At 45.2% G+C, this 22,302-nt stretch overlaps 1 protein-coding gene across 31 annotated transcripts in view; it reads left to right on the forward strand.

Annotated features, from left to right (window-relative positions):
• Positions 1–22,302, forward strand: part of EIF4G3 (eukaryotic translation initiation factor 4 gamma 3) — a 152,369-nt gene that overhangs the window by 105,812 nt on the left and 24,255 nt on the right. For 25 of the 31 annotated variants that reach the window (XM_068915440.1, XM_068915442.1, XM_068915446.1 and 22 more), the window contains 10 exons: positions 4,551–4,639; positions 7,468–7,717; positions 10,453–10,610; positions 11,945–12,070; positions 13,174–13,284; positions 17,081–17,251; positions 18,794–18,991; positions 19,691–19,837; positions 20,133–20,369; positions 22,134–22,238. In XM_068915440.1, coding sequence (XP_068771541.1) covers positions 4,551–4,639; positions 7,468–7,717; positions 10,453–10,610; positions 11,945–12,070; positions 13,174–13,284; positions 17,081–17,251; positions 18,794–18,991; positions 19,691–19,837; positions 20,133–20,369; positions 22,134–22,238 — 1,592 coding nt within the window. The remainder of the gene's footprint in view (positions 1–4,550; positions 4,640–7,467; positions 7,718–10,452; positions 10,611–11,944; positions 12,071–13,173; positions 13,285–17,080; positions 17,252–18,793; positions 18,992–19,690; positions 19,838–20,132; positions 20,370–22,133; positions 22,239–22,302) is intronic. The other 6 variants (XM_068915436.1, XM_068915423.1, XM_068915431.1 and 3 more) reach the window with 1 other exon arrangement.

Below are 22,302 nucleotides of genomic sequence, written 5' to 3' on the forward strand. Positions count from 1 at the left end.
TACAAAGTGGAGAGATGGGACTCTTTGTGAAAATAAGGTTTTACACAGCCAGCTTCCAGCTTGCAACATTATCGTTTGCTTTATAATGTCCTGTAGGTTAAATTAAAAAAATTTTTTTTTACATACAGCATTTAGGGGTTTTAATTATGCAGAAGATTAATTTAGTGCTCTAATTTCATTAGACTAGGCAGCACACATTAGCCAATAAATTGGTTTTAGCTACAGAGAAACAGCTATTTTTCAAGTCACATAAAATATCACTTGAAACTGTGACTGTTATTAGAAGTTTGGTCCTCAAGGAAGGTGAAATACTCTCCCAAGTCCGTTTTTATACTTTCCCCATCCTATAATGAAGTGGAACTATATTGCATTTCCCTGCTAACCTTTTGGAGTAATAATTTTCCTGCTCTCTCTTGGAGAGAGGAAGAGAGATTTAAATAACATAACCTGACAGCGCCTGCTAATGCAGGCGTCCTTCTCGGCGAAACGAGGAGTTACATGTCTCCCTGCCTTACGCTAGAAAAGACAGATGCTGAACTTCAGAACCAAGGAGAAAGGGCTGGTTTTGGTGGTTTTTTTTTTTTTCCTTGAACTGAAGGCTAAGAGGCTTTTTTATGCTCTCTGGAGATAGGATAGAAGAATTCGGAGCTCCGTCATTTTTTAGCAATGTTTCTTTGGGGTTTCCAGGACCGTGCGAGTTTTCGGCCCAGGGGTGTACTTATTACCGAGCAGTTTAGTTAGCTGCCCGTCCTAGCGTTAAAGCGTACTGCTTCCTTCCCTTTAATGGGGGCTGGTCTCATTTGACTTGGCGAATATTCAGAGCAAAGACCTCTAAGAATAACCTCATTGCCCCAGGAAGCGAAGGAGGCAGCCCTCCTTATCGAGTGAGTATCGAACCCGTCCTCCGGCGCAGCGCGGGGGGCACCGCGCTGCAGGAAGCGCCGGCCTCGGAAGGAGACGAGAAATCAATGAGCTGCCTCCTTACGGTTATTAAGATGCTCCTGGCCCTCTGCAAAAAAAAAAAAAAAAAAAAAAAAAAAGTGTCTTTGCTTTTCTCCCCCAGCACATTTCTCCTTTCCGTATGTATAATCTGGCCTGCCTGAAAACGCGGGGGGGGAGGTTTCTGAATGATGCGTGAATCCCCTTCCTCCCTGCAGTTGGGGGGCAGACTTGGTAGGACTGTGTCCTATATTTTGCGTTGGAGTTCTTCCATGTAAAAGTCAGAGCAACAGTACGTTTTTTTCGCTCTACCGAGTTCCTGTATATAGAAAGAAACAATTGCGTGCAGACTTCGGAGGCTTTGGCTTAAACGTCTTTATCCGGCAGCTCTTTTTTACAGCCCAAGATAATGAATTTTTTACAGCTCACCTAAAGAGACCGGAGTCGACCAGAGCTGACCCATTTGGGATCGATGGGAATCTTTCTGTTTCTTTTCCTCTGGCATCAGGTTTTCACCAGACTTCGAGTATCAGAGTATCTGTACAGGAGCATCCATGTTGCGTTCATCTTTTAGAATAATCAGAGTATGCTTTGTATTTATTTTACACTATATCCAGGTATTTCTTCTATTCGTGTTTTACATTGTGTTAGCCTACACGACGAAGATAGCAGTTGCCTGCAAGATGGGGAAGATTTGTCGGTGGGTTTCAGAGCATTAAACCAACGACAGAACTGCAGTTTTTTTCTCTGGCAAGCAATACATCGTACCTGAGCGTGCGGTTTCTCCCTGGTGCCTGTGTTTCCCTTCTGAACGTCTGGCAGAGCGTCTGGTTGGATGAGCCATGTTCATCCTATTGCAAGTATTCAGCCAACAGATCTCTTTTCTGCCTGTACGTGAATGATACCTTGAGATTTTCGGGATTGGCCTAGCTGTTAATGGGCGAAGGGCAAGAGCATGCAGCTTTTAAAATAATTAATTCTTAGCAGTCTCTGTTGCAATTAAAAAAAAAAAAAAAAAGCAGATGTTATCAAAGAGGATCTCAGCTTTCGGCTTGTGATCCTTACCATTGCTCTGGTTATAAGTCATCGACTGCGTGCAGTTGCTTTTGTTATTAAATTCTGGTTTTCCTCAAGCAACTTTGCTGGCTGTGGTGAGGGACCCACGTTTCTCAGGGACAAAACAGGAAAACCAGTGTCAGTCTAGGGGGATTTAGCAAAAGGATATCCCACTGGAGACTTTAAGCCTTTAGGACACGCTATGAATGCCTTCTTTAATGTAATCTTTCCATCCTGACTGTTACGAGAAGAAGGAAATAGATGGATGCTGTTTCCAGTCCTGCGGCAAAGAGGATTTCGTTCAGCTGCCCGTTGGTGCTGCGGGTCGGTACCAGCGCTGCCGTTGCAATGGAATTGCAATTCAAGTTATAAAAGAAGAGGGGAATATTTAAAAAAAAAAAAAAAAAAAAAGGATTAAAAAAGCAGAAGTAATGAAGGTAATAGGTAATACTTAGCAAGGACGAAAAAATGAAATATAGCCTCTAACATAGATCAGTGTTTTCACTCTAATAAGCAGCAATGAATAGGGTTAGTTAAACAGCGCTATGCTGGGGTCCAATGGTGTCGGTTTTCCCACAGAAAGAAATTACTGCCTAACATGTCAAAGCAGTCTGAAAACGAGCTCGGAAAGTGTATGGATGCTGGCAAAAAAAGAACCTGCATTGAGGAAAGAATCCAATTGCGAATGTGCACACGAAGATGCTTAATTTGATATGCTCCATTCGGGGGGCAGGAAAATTGTGAGAAAGACCAAGAGCATCTTGAGCCTTCCCTTGCCAAGAGACACATTAGCCACGTTACGTTTTGGGTTTTCTATGGCGTTTTGGATATTTCTATGTGCAAGGCCTTAAAGCGTGAGACTTGATTTGCAGATAGTGCTGGGTCGTTGCTTTTGTCTTGGTTGGGCTTTGGGTTAGGCATATCCATACATCTTCCTTTTCTTCTGCCAAAGCAGGGGAACGTGTGCACCAGTGTCTTCACCGATTTGTAAAAATAACAAAATAAAGCGTTATTTTATGACACAGGTGTTTTCCATAGCATAGCTTGAGTGGAGTGAAACGCAGTGAGCTTTAAACACCGGCGTTTTCTCGGATTTGCTTCCCATCGGCGATGTGCTCACTTCTTTCACTTCTTGCCATGTGCCATGCAGTTCTGCAGTTCTCAGATCTCTCTTTTTTTTTTTTTTTTGGCCAAACTTGCTAAAATTTAGTGGAAACTTTCTCACTGGCCTTCAGGGGTGGATGTGACGTGGGGAACTAGCATTCAAGAGACCTCTGTTGTCTTTCCAGCACCTCCACAAGCCTCCCGGGCACCCAGAGGCAAACGCCTTTGTTTCCCTCTGCTTTAGTTTCCCTGTCTGGAAAATAGGGTGATACTTATTCTGATATTTATTGTATTTATCAGATCCCTGATGGGAGGAAAAAAAAAACAATCTGTAGAAAATCCCTACTGTGTTTTTTTTTTTTAATTGTGAAGTATGAACTACATGTGTTTTTCTTTAGCAAAGCGTTGCTAACATTGGAAAGGATATTGCCGCTAGCCTTATCGCAGGAGCTATGTAAAACGTTTGACCGTTTGAGTTGCACTTCTTTTTTATTAACCTTCACTTTTGTAGGGTTAAGCGTGAGAAGTGCAGCTCCTTGTTGGCTCTGCGTTTTGCCCAGCAAGCTCCCTGTACCGACGCCTGCAGCCTGCCGCCTTTCTGAACATCTCTCATCGCCCTTGAGCCAAGTGCTCTTCACCAGCTGCTGAAGCCTGTAGGCATCTTTTGATGCACGGGGAGCTTAAACGCAGTTTCCCCTTTGGCCATAGGACTGGCTGGCAACAGCTGAGGGTCTGATTGTAATTAAATCCTTAATGTGTGTTGGCTCCAGTCGCTGGCTTTTCATTGATCTGCAGTTGAAGAGCCTTTCAAAATGCTATTTTACAGTGATAAACTGTGTCCGCGCCGTGTTTTCCTAGAGCTTGGCTTAGGAAGCGTGTTAGACACTACAGGCTTGAGCTAGACGTGCCTTTGCAGCAAACTTTGGTCATGAAACCAATCCTGTTTGTGCCTTACATTAAATCTGGGTGCGTGCCTAGTATCAGAATTCAAGCTGGCAGCGCCGACAACAAATTGCAAACGTATTGGATTAATGTTTTTGTCTCTTCATAATATATTGTGTGGTTTCTTTGACCCTTCAGGGAAAAAAACAGTGATCAGAGTAAATCAGTGCTGATTTTAGAAATAGTACATGGTGTTTTCATTGGATCGGTAGGCCAGTGAAATTAATGAACAGTGGCGTTGTTAACCTGCTTTTAAATTATATTGCAGGAGAACCAGGTGGCTAGAGTTGTGCTGCAACATAACAGCTTTAATATTACTCTTAACCATTTAGTTATTCCCACATTTTTAACAGAAAGTGGTTTTATCAATCCGAATCCTCTGCAAGGCTGCGACTGCTTTTGCTTCCCTGTACGGCTCGAACCGGCGTGCAAGAAGGAAACGTGTCATCCCAGGCCAGAATTTGCTCGGTGTGATGTAGTGTTGTAACAGATATACGCTTATATTGCAGCCCAAACAGCTGTAACTGCACCAAAGATGTGGAAGAAACCAAAAGACCAGACCCAAGCCACTGAGGAGGCCGTAGAGGCGGAAGCGGAGGTAAGGGGCGATGTGGTCTTCCTGCTCCTCAGTTTGGTGAGCCTCTCGAAAGGGCGTTTTAACTTCCTTCCTAGTTCTCTCGCAAGAATCCAAGTCAGGCTTTGTGGGAGGACTGGTGGGATATTCCCCGACATACGTTAGACAACTATTTTTCATTTGTTCCCTGTTGAGTCTCCGAAGTTTTCTTTATTCTTGCCCAATTAAACCACCTCCAGCATTCAAGCTCGTGTATCATCATTGCTGTCCTCTCAGTGAAGGATTAGGTTAAAAAAGGCTGGTTTGGACCCTTTAGAGCGGCACTGTGTTGGGGCCCTGTGGATGGTGTTACATCTTGTGCTCCACAATGATGTCATTGTGATGTCACGGCCAAAGGATGGGCTTTGCCTCCTGATCACCCAGTTGAAAAGACGAGGAGAGTTGACGTTCGCAGGCAAAACTGCGTCTCACCAAGAGCGTCTCTGGCGCTTTGAAGCGGCGTAGCTCTGCCCGAGCCCGCTCCAATGCGAGGGCCCCCTTTCTGGTAGTCCGACGTGGCCCTTGGATCCGTGCGCGCAGCCCTGGCGGCTCTGCTCGGGAGTACGGACAACTGCCCCAACGGTAGCGTTGGACTTCCAGAAGGTGGCGGCGGCACCGGTTCAGGTCCCTGGTGCGAGGAGGGTGCTGCCAGTGCTGGCTGTTGCTTGGAGAGGAATAAAGGGAGCTCTGCAAACGTGGCAGTCTGAAAAAAATCCTTATGTACCCGGGCCCCAACTTTAACGAAGGCAAGGACATTAATTGCACATAAAGCTCTCCCTTCGTGTGGCAGCTGCGGCCTGTCGTCCCTCTCTGGACGGCAGAGGTGGTGACGGGGTTTTCATGCAGAGGTGGTCTGGTTGACCAGCAGGTTGCAGCTTGCGGTCTGGTTGAACGCCAGCAAACTCGTACCACTGGACATCCTTGGTTTTGCGTTTACTAAGGGCTGTAGGAAGAGCTGTTCCAGCCAGTGTCACTTAGCAGTGCTCGTTCTAACTTTCCCAAAAATGCCTTAATCCGCTAGTTCATTTTTGACATATTTTAGAAAATAATTTCACAGTAATGCATTTAGATTGCAGCAAGGGACCCGTAGGTAAGACGTCAGAAAAGAAACGTCCTAAATTATCTGCCTGAGGAGGTTGTAGAACCTTTGTGGCTGAGGCTCGAAGAGGCAGCTCTGCGGGCAGCGGTCGGGAAGGACGTAGGCGCTGCAGATCCTGCGTTGGAGCGGGTGTTGTGCTGGAGGATCTCCTGAAATCTTTCCCAGATGTGTTCCCAAAGCTTTGCAGTCATTCATGTGTTATAATCTGAAGGGAAAGTTAATTTAAACTGAAGGTAAACCAAAATCAGATCTTTTCCTCAGACAGGGTTTTGCGGGTAACTGTAGCTGAGCAGGTCTTTAGGGACAATCCTGGTGTCCAGTGTGAGTGTCGGCCCTGGCCCAGGCGTTTTATTAAAACTACACAAAAGTCCAGGCTTGCTTCTGCGCTGCTGGTTTGGGGACGCTGCCGAAGGAGCTTCTTTGTTCGGTTGTTACTCTTCCACTATTCACTCCATAACTTTTCCTTGCGACACACTTCATTTTACCTTTCCACTATAAAAGCACGTTGTTGCAGAGTAAATCTTGAGTCTAGTGGACAGTTACTGATAGTACTTCATCCTTCCTATAAGCAACTGTTGGCCGTTTCTCTGCTGAAATGGCAGACAGGCTAATTTACACATAATGAACTGTATGTAAGTGCTTTCCCCACATTTTGGCAGGAGGGGAGTAGATGCATAATACACTCGCATGCAAAGTATCTGACTGTGACAGCTGGTCTATATTCAGCAGAAAAGCTGATGATTGGGTAATCCAAGAAAATTAAAAGCATCCCTCTATCCTTATTTTCAAGCCAGAGAGTGAAGGGCGTTATTGGGGCTGCCCCAGCAAGTTTGTACGCTCTCTACGTTTTCTTCCTCGTTTATTGGAGGAGTCTAGTCTCCTGGACCGTTTTCACCAACGCTAAATGTACTTGAAGAAGAATGTAGCGGTTTTATGGGGTGTTGCCTTGAAACCACGCAAAAAGCATTTTTGGATGCAGCACTTCTAGGTAGGGAGGCGGAAGGATCAAGGGCCTCTTCTAGAGCATCCCAGCTTAATCCTTTCTTTTGTTAAATGGGTGGATGCCTTGTGCTTTCTCCCCGGAGAAGTGAGTTCCTACTGCTCTCGAGGTGTGAATTCAGAATAAGGTTGTGTCCTTGGAGAGCTCTAAAATTAACAACAGGGGATACTATAAAAAGGCGTTTTTCTTCCTGAAATCGAGACGCTGAAATTGAAGTTGTATGTGACATTGCCTTCTTTATTGGAACCTGCTCCAATTAGCAGCAGGAAGTTTACATTTAAAGAGCGGCCCCCTGCAAACTGAGCACCGTGCTCCTTTGAAAGTAGCTGTCGAGCTCTAGGAGAAAGGAAAAGCGAGGTTATCTTTATAGGCTTAGATTGCTGGCTGTTACTCATGACTGTCGTACTCTAGGGCTTAGCAGTTCTTTCCGTCCGCTCTCAATAGCTCATGCGGATTGCATGGGCGATGCTCAGTTTTTCCAGTGGCTTGTTACTTATCAGTGGGTTATCTCTGGGAACGAAATGCAGTGCTTTCAATAAATCATCCGATTACTCTGGGCTTTGTTACAGATCTCCGTATCACTGCTGAAGATGCATGCATATGCATTCTTGTTTTGAGCAAATGTGCTGTATGTATGTCTGAAGAGCTATTTCACGTTTTGAATTTTGGCAGGGTGTTTTTAACGTAACCTCTGTGTTTCCATCTATGCTTCAGCCTAAAGTAGAAGAGGAACTTTCAGGTGACAAAGTACTTGAATCTGAACAGGAGAAAACGAGCCATGGGTTCCCACTGGAGAAAGAACCCTCGGAACTTAAAAAAGCGAAAGCCGTGGAAGAAAACGGAGAGCAGGAAGCAGAACCTGTCCGTAACGGTGCCGAGAGCGTCTCCGAAGGAGAAGGGACTGATGCAAACTCAGGCTTCACGGAGAGCTCCAGCGAAGGGCCAGTGTACCAGTATAAACCAGGTAAATCCCGTTTTGGACTCTCTCGAGTGCTTGCTTGTTTTTCTGCTTTCCTCCTCCTTGATGACCAGCTAATGTGTTTGCGTCCTCCCTGGGGAAAAAAGGATGTTTCCAGTGGTGCCACCAGGGAGGTATAACATTTCACCATGGCCGGCTCTGGTGGGATTCGCTAACCACTGGCCTCAGGGAGACCACCTGGGGCTGCATGGGAAGAAAATTGTTTTCCTCCTGCTGGTGGCAGTGAGGAGAAGAGGAGCCTACAGAGCCCAAGCAGGATAGGAAGAGCAAATCCCTGATTGCTTGAATTTGTTGCATGTGTGGATGTTGGCTGTAGCGCAGTGGAAATGGTGGGGAATTCATTGCCCCATGGTCACCAGCTGAAAACGATCAAAGAAACTTCCATATAAGCAGATGTACTTTTTATATAAGAGATTTGACAGTTCTAATTAGGTACTAAATAATAAGCTTGTTAGTGTGCATGTTTGTTTGTATTTAATTAAACCTGGCTAAGCAGTTCTATAGATCTTCAAATTTTGGGAGAGTAAGAAAAACAAAAATAATGCATTTTATTTTCAATCCAGGCTGTACTATTAAGCTGTGGGTGTACACAATTCCTATGGTAAAAGAATTAAGTGCAGGCTCAAAGGATACAGTGCTTTCCACGCTGGTCAGCATTGTCTGTGGTCTACCTAAGGGGTTTTCTTGTTGTTATTCATTAAGATATTTAATTTGTAGTCCTGAACCTCTATAAATTCACTTCATTAAGAGAGACCTTGAGAGCATCTCACCTTTCAATTGCTACCAATTTTTAAGCTATTTATTATTCAGGTGAAGCTTCCTCAAAATAAATTAAGTTATTTTCTTTGGAGGCCAGAAATTAAGAGCCTAAAACAAAATAAGGAAAGACCTTGAAAGCCTGGCAGACACGATGTTGGGGGGGAGCACCACTGTTAAGCGATTACACCGCTGCTGTTACTTCTGCGTGGCTTCATTCTTACAAAGACCTGAACTGCTTTTCTTTTATTAATTTGGTAATATTGTATTGTTAGGAGAAAAACTAGAGGCTTCTTGGTAGTTTACTCCACACTTAGGCTAGCTTACCTATTCATTAGCTAAGCACATCTTGAAGTTAATCCATAATTCGTCAGATGTCTTTCTAAAACTCTTGGACACAGTCAAAATGATTTCAGGCTGGTCTCGAAGTCCTTTAACGGGGCTGAAGGACTTGAACTGACCCTTCTGAAAGCGAAGCGTGTCCGGCTTGCCGTCTTCAAAGTGGACCTGACCACTCGATGCAATAATCCTCCGTTTTAGTTCTTCTTTTTCTGGAGCTATGGATTTTGCCTTTTAGTAGAATTGCTTGTTTGATTCCTGTCTCTTCCCTCCTTGGATATATATATATACATGTATATATATATAGAGAGAGAGAGAGAGAGAGAGAGGAAGCCTGTCTGTGATGTTTTCCAGCTGCTTTTCGCATTATAACTGCATGCTAGGAACTTTCCAGGAGAAGGAAAGTGTACGTATAAACTATTTCTTGTTGCTGTCAGTATTTTTCCATGCAAAGTGGGGGGCGGTGTGGCACAGTGGATGGGATTCATCTGCTGAGATACGGCTAGCCAGCCAAACCGTTTTCTGCACCCCTTTTTCCTGACGCTCCGTAGAAGAAAAAACGCGCAAAAAGCTAAAAATATTCATTGTGTTTGGATATTTTCATTCTCCGTTATTAAAACTCATCACTTGAAATAAGTCGCTGGTCGCAGCCTCTGCTGGAGTGAGGATGGTCAGTACCCAGAAACCTCAACCCAGTGATTAGGGACAAAAATAAGGAAATAATAGAGAGCCTTAACAAAAAACCTGAATGGTCGGCTAGAGTGCAAAGCCGTGTTGTTTGGCATCAGTAAAATCCAAAGAAGACCTGTCTTACAGATGTTTTCCTTCAGCTAAAAAATGCACCTCCCCGCTTAGGGGCTGGACAAGTCAACCTGGTTGGTGAGCAAGTAGGTGTTTTCTTTTCCAACTTCCAGCGGTGCAGTCGCCGAAGAAAATCTTGTCTCTAGGCTACCAGGCGCTAAATTTCTTTGCACTGAAATGGCTGTGGGTTTGCATTTTGGTTTGCGTCAGGCAAGGCCCTCCTGCCTCCATGCCGCAGGCGGCTTTCTCCTGACTGGCGAGCGCTCAGAATAAACGGGCAAAAAGTTGCGACTCTTGTCTTGCAGCGCGTCTCACCCGCGAGATCGCTCGTGATTTTTGTCTCTACCGCTGTCTCAGGCGTGAGTTTGTAAAGGCATCATGTTTTCACGGTTTTGAAAGCTTTTTTGTTCACTTTTGCTCTGCATGACACTCTCTTCTCCTCGGCCCTGCGTTACTTCTATTGCTTCTTTAAAAAAAAAAAAAAAAAAAAAAAAAGCTGTGTTCAGTTTTGCACTTCCGTCCAGAAACTTGGAATCAAGTTCATCGTGTTGCGTTAGAGCGGGAAAGGTAGAGTTAAAACGAGACGGCGCAGATTGAAATTAGTTACTAGTTCCGTATGTTGCTGCTGCCAGAGCTGGTTATGTGCCTGTAACGGGCTGTGTAGCCCTCTCCTCGCTGCCTAGAGCACGTCTAAATGAAAATAAAATCAAGTGGAAAAAAAAATCCCTGGCAGTTTTAGCAGTCTGTTCCCTTTGGATTTTTCGGAAGTGAGAGCGGAGCTGGTTTTGTTCCCTATGAATCTCAGTCAACTCCTCTCATTATAGAGCAGTGGAAGCCCCTGGATCCCGATGGCAAGAAGCAGTACGACCGGGAGTTTTTACTGGATTTCCAGTTCATGCCCGCCTGTATCCAGAAGCCGGAAGGGCTGCCTCCCATAAGCGATGTGGTTCTCGACAAGGTGAGAGGAGAGCCCATAAAACAGGTACGTGCAAATTATTTCATAACTAAACATCTCTCCACTAGAAAGCTTTTTAACTGAACGGGGAGGAAGAAAGGTTTTTAATTTCCTGGTGCCCCCAGCATAGCCGCGTGCTTGTGCTTGAGCTTTTTTGCGGGGGGGTTAATGCATGCTTCATTCCTTGACCATCTTTTTGACAAAGATTTTTGTCGAGGAGGGGAAGTATGTGGCTGAAGTCACATCACAAGATTGTTCAAGGAGAGGCATATCACAAGATTGTTCAAGGAGAGGCATCATTGGCTAATGACTGCGCACAGGCGATTTAAAAAGTGAAGCACTTTGAATGGTCTTTACCTGGGTGAAGTTATACTGAGTTGTTTTCAGAATTTAAAATGAGGTCTCTTAGCCTTTGGAGAGCTAAGCAAAGCAAGGCTGAAGGGAGAGGCGGTACCTTGTGTTAGATGCGCTCCACGGTTAGAGAGCAGAGCCATGCTTTTGGGCAAGCGAGCTTTTCTGTTGGCCTGAGACGGTAGTGTCAGTATTTATCAGTTGGTCTCATAAAAGCTCTTTAGACCTGGACTCACTCACAGAAATAGTTTTGCGGTTTTATCCAGTATTATTGCACGTGTGGTTTTCTCTGCTGTATTTCGGAGCTTGTTGAAATGTTGTTATTTCTGAAGTGCTGACACGAGGACCTTATTTTCATCTCAGTTAGAGCAATGTGCTTCATTGCTTTTGACGTAATCACTGCACATTCACCCTTAAGATTCAAGGAGGAATCGGGATACTGGGGATTCTTATGCGCAGAAACATTTCCACTCTGAATTTCATGCACAGACAAATTGGAAAGCACAACTGTGTTCCCAAAATGATTTCATCCACCTACTAGTTTTTCCATGATTGCTTCTCGCTGTTCCTTCTACTTTTGGGCTTCCTGTGCTTGGTCAGCCATCTGTCTTGTTAGCACAAAAGACATTTGTTTGAGGGAAGATGGCAGTTTTGTGGTCCTGAACCAAGCCTATCGCATTTATTTTGCAGAAGACAGGCCCACATCGCCATTGTTTTATCCTCTATAAGTCACGTTCAGCCTTGAAATGTTTCTGAACCTCGCATAGCCCTGTCATCTGTTTTCACAATAGACACCTGTGTAAGACATGCTTTAAATTACATGCGTATTTTTAGTATGAGTGTGGATATATGACATGTTCAAGTTGTTAAAAGCATTAATTTGGATATTACATCTATATGTTATGGTTGATGTTTCAGCATAGGCAGAGGTTGTAGACTCAGGTGAATTTGTGACAGCTCCAGCACGCACTAAACCGCTGTTGTTGAATTGTTGCTGCTCCCCTACGCAGGTCAATCAGCCAAAATTGCCACTGAGAACCCTGGACCCTCGGATACTGCCTCGAGGACCAGACTTCACGCCAGCCTTTGCCGATTTTGGGAGGCAACCCTCCGGTGGAAGAAGCGTATCTGGAAGTGTGAGTTTTCCCCAACTTGCTAATTCAAAAACTGGCCTTAATACCAATGAAGTCCATCCTCACATTGTTGGGCCTCCTCAAGTACTTCCCATGGTTCTGGTTTTGTCAGGCTGATTACAGGGTTGATATTTTCTTGGCTGTCAAAATGTAGGCGAATTAAAAGGCAGTATGGATGTTTTAACACTGGTATGTATTGGTCTTAAGTGGATTTAATCTCCTCCTTCCCCTTCTCCTGCACAAGAAATGTGTGGAAACATGTTTCCACATGAGATCCTGGCAGTGGCACGTGTGCGAACACACGTTTTTCATACAGTAATACGATAAATAGCAGGTATCCGCAAAGGAGCCTATTTTAGAGACGATGCCAACAGAGCAAATATATTTTACTAACCAAAAAAGCTTGTGTATTTTCTTGCTTTCTCTATTCTTCCACTTGTCACTTTGCTTTGTTCGCTTCATTCCTCCTTGTCCTTCCTTATCCTCTGCTTTCCTTTCACCTTTTCTTCTTTTCTCTGCATCTGGCTTTGCCCAGCTCTGAAAATCCACCCCCTGATGTCTTCCTTCTTGCCTTTCTGTTGCTCGGTCTCGGGGCACAGGGGCCTCGAAGCACGGTGCTTCCCAGGGGGCCGGGTCGGCCGCGGTCGGGTAACGGAGGCTGCCTCAGTTAGCTGAAGTCTCAACTCCAGTTTATCTTTCAAAACCACGGGTTTCGAATAGAGTTCGTGAAATCGAATAGCGTTTGTGAAATAACCTTAACTTCCAAGTACGCAGGTTTGCAGGAGGCTCGGAACGAAAGCCGACGATTTTGATGCAGACTTTACGTTGATGTAATGTTTCTGTTTCGAGAGCGGTCTTGTGGCCGGTGGCTTGGTTCTGGGGTGTGCATCCTTGCCTTCGAGTAGCTTCGGTGTTGCAGTTTGTCTCAGAGCGCGACCCGGTCCCGAAACCTTGACGCTGTTTGAGGTGGACATCGCTTCCTATATTTAGCGACTCCGCAGTGGGCTGCAGGTTGTACTCCGGCGCCTTCTGGCCTTTAATGCGCTGAATGTCCCGAGCCTCTCGGCCCCTTGGTAATGTCGATGTTGCTCTTTCTCTTTCCGCAGGCCTGCAAAGTGCAGAACAACCCTGGATTGCCTTCCCTGGCTCGGTGCGGTTCCCCAGCATGCCCTCTCTTGGTCTCGCCTCACCCACCATTGAGGAACCTGCCAATAGGGGTAAGCCAAATCCCCCCCTCTCCCCACCATCTTTGCACCTTTTTGTAGAGTTGTCTTTTTCCGTAATGTCTGTTATTGATAAAGAACAACTGGCAGAAAACTTTACAAAAAGGTGCAACAGTGTTTCAAAAAAAAAAAAAAAAACGAAACAAGACTTGCATTGTACCCCTCTAGGCAGTCTTCAGTGGTGGGTGGGACAGCACCAGCTGAGGGCATGCTGGGACGTTGGCCTGAGCGGGATCTGCGAGGGGTCTGCACTTTGCAGACCTGTGGAAAGGGGGAGAAAAGGTAAGTCCTGCTTACCCCGTTCATTTGGAGCATTCAGCACATAACATACATCTTACATTTGCGCCTTTACAGAGTAGAGCCTTTCTTTGCATTTTTTCGAGGAGGGTTTAAAGGTAACGTTGTTTAACAAGCCTGCTGTCCTATGATGTTAGTTTGTTACAGGATGAGAGGGTTTTCAGCCCAGCACAAAATCAAGTGTTATCTTCTCGTAAAGCATGGCAAAATCCACGTTTATGCTGTCTGTCTGCTCCGTCATTCCACCTCTACACATGCCATGCCCATAAACCATTAAAACCCACTGCCTATTCCTTGCCCTTGAAATAATGTTGAGCAGCTCAGCGCTAACCAGCTTTCAGCACATGAGAATCTTTTATTTTGCTTCTTTGGCTTTGTCTTTATTTCCTTTTCTTTTTTCTTTTTTTTTTTTTTGTTTAAATAAACATGTTGTATGACTGTTTTTAGAAATAACAAATGTCCAATCAAACAGCACAAGGAGTGTAATTTCACAGGAAAAAAATGCAACTAAGAAGAATGTTTTTGATACAGACGAAAACTTAGAAATCTGTACGACTCGCTTTGCTAACAAGATGCAAAAATAGAGCAATAGGGTTGGGAAAGACCAATCCGTCTCTGTGCGCCCAGGCAAAATGCGTCTGCGCCTGACGTTTCTAACAGGTTTCTGGGACTTTTCATAAAAGGCACCGTGCCTTATTTTGTTACTGTGAGGTTTTGGCACTTCTTCAGGAGGCTTGCCTGCGTCTCTTTTTGCTTGCCTTTTTCCCCTGTTCACCCAGAAGACAGGTAATTTGGGTTAATGTGGTAGCATCTGGTAAGCACTTCTCAGTGCCTTTGGTGGAAAATATTATTTCAGTGCAAGCTGTAGCGTTATAATTGCAGGTGCTGCAGAAACACTATTATTTATTTGGACAGGGTTGCAAAAAGGAGGCCAGACGTGAACTTAGGCACCTGTTTAACTTGCTGCTTTATAATTTTAGAACCAAAAGACCAATTATTTCTGTTAAAAGATTATGGTGTATATTATTTTATTAAGTGCTCAATGGAGGCATCTGTTCACTGATTTTAAACCTAATCAAGCATTCAGCCAGTCTGAACTAAGTTTATTCACAGGTGTAAAAAATGCAATCATCAGTCATTGTTTTGTTAATATTAGTTGCATTTAAAGATCTGGTCTCTAAGACGGTCAGATTTGAGAAAGCCAGGGCAGGCGCAGCCCGCATCTCCCACTGTTACATGCTGATATTCAGGAGAGGCTCTAACGGTATCCATCTCCTTTGCAAATAAAGAGACTGCTTTCAGGGAGGTTTTATTTGCTCTAAAAGCAAATGCTTTGGCTTGCCGTGGACCCGTACGTGAGGAAGCATCATGCTTCTTTGGCTCCTCTCTTGGCACATGTTGCAGCCTGGCTGCAGTCGGCAGGTCCTTTGGGCCAGTCCCCTCCATCTAAGAGGGGCAGGACAGCCACGCATCCTCTCTCTTTGGCTTTGCCCATGTTCCTGGGTGAGATTAGCCCAAACGTATTGATTTTCAGGCATTTTGCCAGCCTGGCTCTGGTTACTGAGGTTTTGTGGGCAAGGAACTGTATAAAGAGGCCTCGTGTGGCTGGCTGCAACAGCGTCTGGTGTGATTTCTGTTGCGTTATTTTCTGATTTTTCAGTTGGAAGGAAATTTCTTCTTTCCGTGGCTGGGCATGTGCAGTATGTGCAGAACCAGGGGAGCTTATGTGGCTGCAAATCGGTATAAAAACAGAGGCGGATGTCTCAGTACAGGACGATGGAGCAGATTGCGCTGCATCACACCCATGTCTTAAGGGCAAGGTAGACCCTCAAGCCATGCGGAGAGGGACCTTGGGGAGGTACTGACGACTCTGTTAAGAAGGCCCGATGCCGCAAAGCGTTGGGAAGGTCCCCCGTGCTGGCGACTCGCTGTAATCTCCTCTCAAGAGTGACTGGCTTGGGCAGTTTTGTTACAACTACATCATGCGCCCAGAAGAGCTTAAATAAGGCTGACGGCTTATTTCCGTGCGTGCCGGCAGCATCCAAGGGCAGGCTGGGGTAGGTGACGGGCCAGCACGTTCACACTCTGCGCTGCGTAGCCCTCTCCCGGGCTCAGCCTCAGCACGTCGCTGCATGGGATCGTTATCCTTTGATGACCTTTTATTCTCTTTGCATTATCGCTTAATGAAGCCCAAAAGAGAACTCCAGCAGTGACAGTGATTATGTTTGTTAGCTTTTGTCAGCAGCGTGCTTTTACGTGTCCTCAAAGTGAAGTGGTTCGGATTGCAGATAAAAGTTCCTGTGCTTAAGGAGGGGGGATGTTTTTACTGGGCAGAAATGTGTTTTAGGCTGATATACGGCATGTGAGGCACCAGCTAAAAGCACTTTCCTCCTGTGCTCAGTTTAGCCGCTTGGGTAACGTAGATGGTTTTGCCTCTGTGATGTAGATGGATCACTTCATTGAACAGAGAAATGTTTTAAATGGCCCAGCTTTCATGTAAAGGTTGCATACTGCCAGCCAAACAGATGGATTACTTTTGTTGAAAATCATGGGGTTTGATAATGGGGTTTTATTGCTGCAGTAATTTCTGCGTTGAGGTTGGACGTCTCTAATAAACGAGTTCAGAAATACAAGAGTGCAGGGGAAAAATAAACTTCTGCCCAACACTTGATATGTTTAGTACTTAATCAGGAGATCCCAAATGATGAAGAGGGTGTTAGGGTGCGTGTTGCGCTCTATCGCTAGTACAACTGATGCAAATCTCTCCTGTGCTCTCAGCAGTTTTCCTGTTGGATTTGGCTGGGAGGAGCATCAGGCGATGTATGATTACAGAGAAGTGATTGATGCTGTTTCAAAGAAAGGACCGAGTTTCCCTTTCTTGTTCTGCGAAGCTACAGAAGGTTTTTGACCGCATCTATTAAGATTCGTGCTCCTACAATATAGGAGAGGCATCGATGTGCCATTCAGTGTGTTTTATGTAACTCCTAACTCAAAATGGCGCTGTTTGAAACCAGCTCTGGTAAAACCATAACAATAAATCAACAGATTTACCAAAAATATCACTTAATTGCATGAGATGGCTTGTTTGAAATACACCTCTGAAGGACTTGGTCAATCCTTACGTACATCTTCACTGTGATGTCTCAGTTAAACAGTTTCTGGCTTTCGAGAGCTCGTTTTGGTCGTTAGGGTTGAGTTCGGCCGCACTTAAGCAGTGCCTGGAGCATTGTGGATGCATGGAAGCACAGTCCCACGGGCAGCGCTCGTCCCGCGTCTGCTGCGGTGGTGGCTGCCCAAAAGAAGGGCGTTTAGTGGCTTTGTGTTCCCTCTGACCACCCTGGACCGCTGTATTGCCTCAGAGGGAATCCTAAAAACCATACGATGAATCGCTGATGGACGGCGTTGCCATCAGAGGGGGTTCACTTGAGCCCCCGGAGCATTTCTTGAGATGCAAGTTTAAAAGGGGATATAACAAGGAATATTTTTGTCCTAGTTGTTGAATGTTGGACCGAGGAGATCCCAGCCAGGCCAGCGGAGAGAGCCCAGGAAGATTATCACTGTGTGCGTGAAGGAGGACGTCCATCTCAAGAAGGCGGAGAACGCCTGGAAACCGAGCCTGAAAAGAGAAAACCAAACTGAGGACCCAGAAAATGTCAAAACCCAGGTGAGAGCTTTAGCAACCACTTCTGTGAGTACAGCAATTTGCCTCGACGGAAGAAGAATGGTAATTTGCCTTTGGTATTGTAGAAGACTGTAAGAAAGGGCAACTGAAGTCCAGTTTGAATCACAGCTTTGGCCTACCTTGATATTTTTGTTTGTCTTTATTCTTGATCTGGAGTTTAAATTGCAGTCTTGTAAATCAAGGGAGTCTAAATAGACCAAACAACCTACTACCTCTCTTCTAGGATTGTTTTTCTATTGCTATTTTACTAGAATATTTCTATCTTGGTCCTAAAACAAACAACCTCAAACTCCCGGGACACAGCTTGCTTTTCATCCCCTTTTAAATTACATTTTTGTCCTGGATCTCAGCAATACTGAGGTTCCTCTGTAAGATTCCCTCAGTTCATCCTGCCCAACCTCAAAACGCGGCGGCTGAAGCTTTCTCTGTGTGTTTCTCCCCTCCTTCTCTCCATGGGCAGCCACTCTGGGTGGAGGTATTTGCCTGGTGGGAAAGCTTCTGATTCGGACGATAAGTTGGGATATTCTTAAAGGACACTGGAATTCTGTTCTCAGGGCTAACTGCAGCCCCGTTGACCTAATTATCCCTCGGGATAGAAAAGGGAAAACAGTCTGTCTTGAGGCAAACCTCGGAGAGATTGATTACCTCTTCTGAAGGAAAAGGTAATCTCTTCTGAAGGAGATGTCTGCTTCTTGGTAACTGAATTAATATCAAATGAACATTCTAGACTTCAGTTAAAATGTTTTCTCCAGTGTGATGAGAGGAGAGGGGGCGTTTACGAACGCTGGCTGTGGCCGGAGGACCCTCCTTTCCCTAGGTTCCCCCTTTCTGCAGTGGAAGGGCAGAGCATTGTCTGGCAGGTAAGCGAAGCAGGATTTAAACTCCAGGGGATCAGGAACATCTCCTGGAGGTGTGTGTCCTCTGTGTGTTGAGCGGAGGATAAAGAGAGTATTCCACTTGGATGGCAGCGAGGGCTTTGTGCCTCTGTCATACTTGAAAAAAGCATGGGACAAGCATCTTGGACATTTCCAAAACTCCTGCCCTGCTCCCTTGAATTTCGGGAGCTGGGTTAGCACTGGAGGTGGACTTGTCCACAAAGGGTCGAGGAAACATGCTCTTGCACTGCTTGGCTTTGCCCATAAATGCGATGGTCCTTGTTGGGGAAAAGGGAGACTGTGGTACTGGCCTTTTCCTGTTGTGTTTGGAGGCAGAGAGGAGACACCAATGAGGAGGTTCTAGTGGGTCTGTAAGGAAAACCTCCCTTCTCTGAGAATAGCACAGGGCACCAACTGCAGTTTTGGCTCCTGCTGAGGAGTAATAACACAATGTCTGTGTGGACGGTCTCTGTTTTAGGAGGGTTAATGTGTATTCAGAGGTATACACGTGTTTTGTACACGATTTGGCATCTTAGAAGTTCGTATAGGAAAGCCTTGCTGTTCACCCTTAAAAGGCATCCTAGCTTGCTACTGAAAGCCGCCATCCGCCCGGTGTGTACTCTGTGCTTACGGTTTTCCTGTCGTTTAGGAGCTGTTCCGTAAGGTACGAAGCATCTTGAACAAGTTGACGCCCCAGATGTTCAATCAACTAATGAAGCAAGTAACGGATCTGACAGTAGACACAGAAGAGAGGCTGAAAGGAGTCATCGACCTGGTCTTTGAGAAGGCTATTGATGAACCAAGCTTCTCGGTGGCGTATGCAAACATGTGTAGATGTCTTGTAACGGTAAGGGCAGCAAAAGTCAAATGGGAACTTCCTCTGGGTAGATGTTCCCCTTACTGCCTCTTATCCCTGTGAATTGAATGACAGTTATGGAAACATGGCAAGAGCAGGGTTAAATGTTAGCTTCCGAACCTAAATAATAATTTACATCACAGATTTGCTGGTGTACGTTCGTTGGCCATGCCGGCAGGCAGAGGGCTTTACGAGTGACGTGTTGTTTGGAGTTAAGGACACTGAGCACTCTGCCTGGTCACAAGATGCAGTGAGTCATCTTTGGAAAGTCCAGTTTCTCTCTCTAGCTTCAAAGGGGAGCCCAAGGTGCCAAGCCAAGCTTTGGACAGCCAGCTTTCAGATGCTGAAATTAGGACAAAATAACCCCCTCCTCCCTCCGATGGTGGTTTGCCATAACACGCAATGAAGGAGCCTGACTCCAGAGTCTTCACTGCGTAACAAGAATTTTTTTAAGCGATGTATCTTTTTAAAGGATCCCGGGAGTGGAAATGCAATCTGTCTCCAGGCAGAGGTGGTGTCAGCCAAGTTTGAAGCACAGTTTTACATATGAAATCTAAAACTCCACTGGAAACCATGACGTGATGCTTAAGTGTCATAGCCGTGCAGACTTGTATAGCTGAACATGAAGTGCAAAATAAAATGTAATTCCCAGTGTATAGCAAATCTTGTCTTTTCTCCCTTTTCCTGCAGCTGAAAGTACCTATGGCAGACAAGCCTGGGAGCACAGTAAATTTCCGCAAGTTGCTGTTGAATCGTTGCCAGAAGGAATTTGAAAAAGACAAAGCTGATGACGATGTCTTTGAGAAGAAGCAGAAAGAACTCGAAGCTGCTACCACTGTAAGTGGTATTTTTCCCCATAAATTCTCAGAGGTCCCTCTGAAAATGATCTCTTTGAAGACTGCAGTTGATTTGGGGGGAATTTTAGAGTTTTTGAGAATTTCCCTCAGTCACTGTGGCTGCGTATAATAAAAAATATTGGCCTTAGTTGGTGCTTTTGTAAGAGCCTCTTTTTGGTTTTTGGGGAGGAAGAGGATAAACAGGGATGAAAGCACCTATAATGCAGAACTGGCTCTTTGGAAGAGCTTTGTGCTCTGTGAGCGTGCTTTTTAGAGTTCCCTTTTCTGTTTTACAGCCAGAGGAGAAGACACGGCTCCATGACGAGCTGGAAGAGGCCAAGGACAAAGCTCGACGGAGATCTATTGGGAATATTAAATTCATTGGCGAACTTTTCAAACTCAAAATGCTGACGGAGGCCATCATGCATGACTGCGTGGTAAAGCTGCTGAAAAACCATGATGAGGAGTCCCTCGAGTGCCTTTGCCGCCTGCTAACTACCATTGGGAAGGACCTGGACTTTGAGAAAGCAAAGGTAGGGCAGGACCTAGGACTAGAAATGAGGCTGGCTGGGCAAGGATGGAAAATTGGGCGTGTGCTGCTTTTATTTCAGGTTTTATTTTTCATCAGGAATTTTTGTGGAGCATTGGGAAATCATCCACTCTCCGGTGGATGTTTCATCACGACCTGGCCTCGTTCCCTCCTCTCAGCCCCTTTGTGATAGATTTGGTATCGTTTTCAGTAGCGTTCTCCAGTTGCTACTTGTTTCCAGATATTTCACCTGAGTACACAGTCGTGACTGATTGACAGATACTATGAGTTGCTTTTTTCCAAACAGAATTCACCTCTTATCTGTAGTTTCTAAAATCTTAGGATTTTAAGTGGCTGCTTTGCTTTCAAGGTTTTATATTACCCAAGAAACGTACCCCTGAATGTGGCGTTCAGGTTTAATCTAAGAAAACGTGTTAACTGGCCTAAACTCCCACCTGAGACTCTGTGATTGCGTTTGCCTTGTGCCGTCAGCTCCAGCTATGCTGGAAGGAAGCAACCGTGTCCTCCTCCCAGCTTCCCACCCAGTGGATATGTAACAGTGCCTGACATGCTACATGAGCTTCAACAGGCACAAACGATCCACTTGTCCTTCCTAAAAGCCAGGCTTGGGATGAAAAAGCATTCCAGGGTTTTGCCAGAAATCAGTTGGACTCAGCTTTGGAAGCAAACTGAGCTAATTGCTTTCAGCTGCTCGAGGCAGGGAGTTCCCTTGCAGCAGGCTGGGTTGCAGGGATCACAGCGGATCAATCCTCATCCGCCCAGGGAGCCCTCAGAGAAACCGTTTCCCGAATCGTTTTGTGCAGCATTGACTGAAACAGCGTAGTTTACCGCTGATCCCCCGGGCTAAATCCCTTACGCTGTTAACGTAACAGAGCGTGCGTTTATCGATGCCGGTTTGAAAGTGGCAGGAACGGGGATTCCATTTCTCCACGTGCTTTGGGAAGAAAACAGGGTCTGACTTCTAAGTGGTAGCTGAGGTCACGTTAGATGAGTCCTGGGTGCTGTTTCAGTCTTTGTGATTTGTTATTTTTATCAAGATTGAATGAGAAGCTTTTATTTATTTCCTGTTAATGGAGGAGATGTTTTATTAGGCATTTTTATTGAGGCTGAAGTGTTTGTGATAGTTATAATTAAAGTTTCTGGAGAAAGTCCATTTTAAATATTTTTCCTGTCATTCTTAACTTTGGAAACATTTGCCATCCTAGCTGAAACTTTCCAGAGCAAGACCATACCAAATTTTAATAGGGTTTTTCTTGTTTTTTTAAGTGTAAGGAAAAAGCCTTAGCTAGTTTTTAATGAAGGGAGTGGGAAACATTTTACTTTTTACAAAACTGCCCTGCAACTTTTTGTTTAAAACGGCTGGAGCCCCCATTTGGGGAAAAAAGCTGAGGTTTAAGAGCCTGGCAAGCGAAACTTAGACCTAATGAAGGCTTCTCTGAGTAATGGTGCAATTTCATGTCTTCAGTGCGGATTGATTTGGATTCTATCATATTATAGCATTTCGGACGAAAAGGAATAAGCCTGCATATAATGCTTGTCTAATTTTATGCTGTGCTTTGGGCTGTGTACACTCAAATCTCACCCGTGAGGGTGTTCGAGACCCAGGACGTGCTTTGCCGGAGAGGAAGTCTGGGTCTCTGGATCCCTGCCGGGCACCATGATGGCTCAGACGCTGCTTGCCCATCCCAGGGCACGTTCTCCTTTTCTTCTGAGATGATGTGCTGATGATGTGATTTCTCTTGTGTAGCCTCGCATGGACCAGTATTTTAATCAGATGGAGAAGATTGTGAAAGAGAGAAAAACATCTTCGAGGATTCGGTTCATGCTTCAGGATGTAATAGACCTAAGGCTGGTATGTACCCACTGAAATAAATAAAAGAGCATATTGCCTTTTGCAACTGGGCTGGAAATACTCT

This window comes from Struthio camelus, chromosome 21, assembly GCF_040807025.1.
Source record: "Struthio camelus isolate bStrCam1 chromosome 21, bStrCam1.hap1, whole genome shotgun sequence".
In the NCBI taxonomy this organism is placed as follows: Eukaryota; Metazoa; Chordata; class Aves; order Struthioniformes; family Struthionidae; genus Struthio; species Struthio camelus.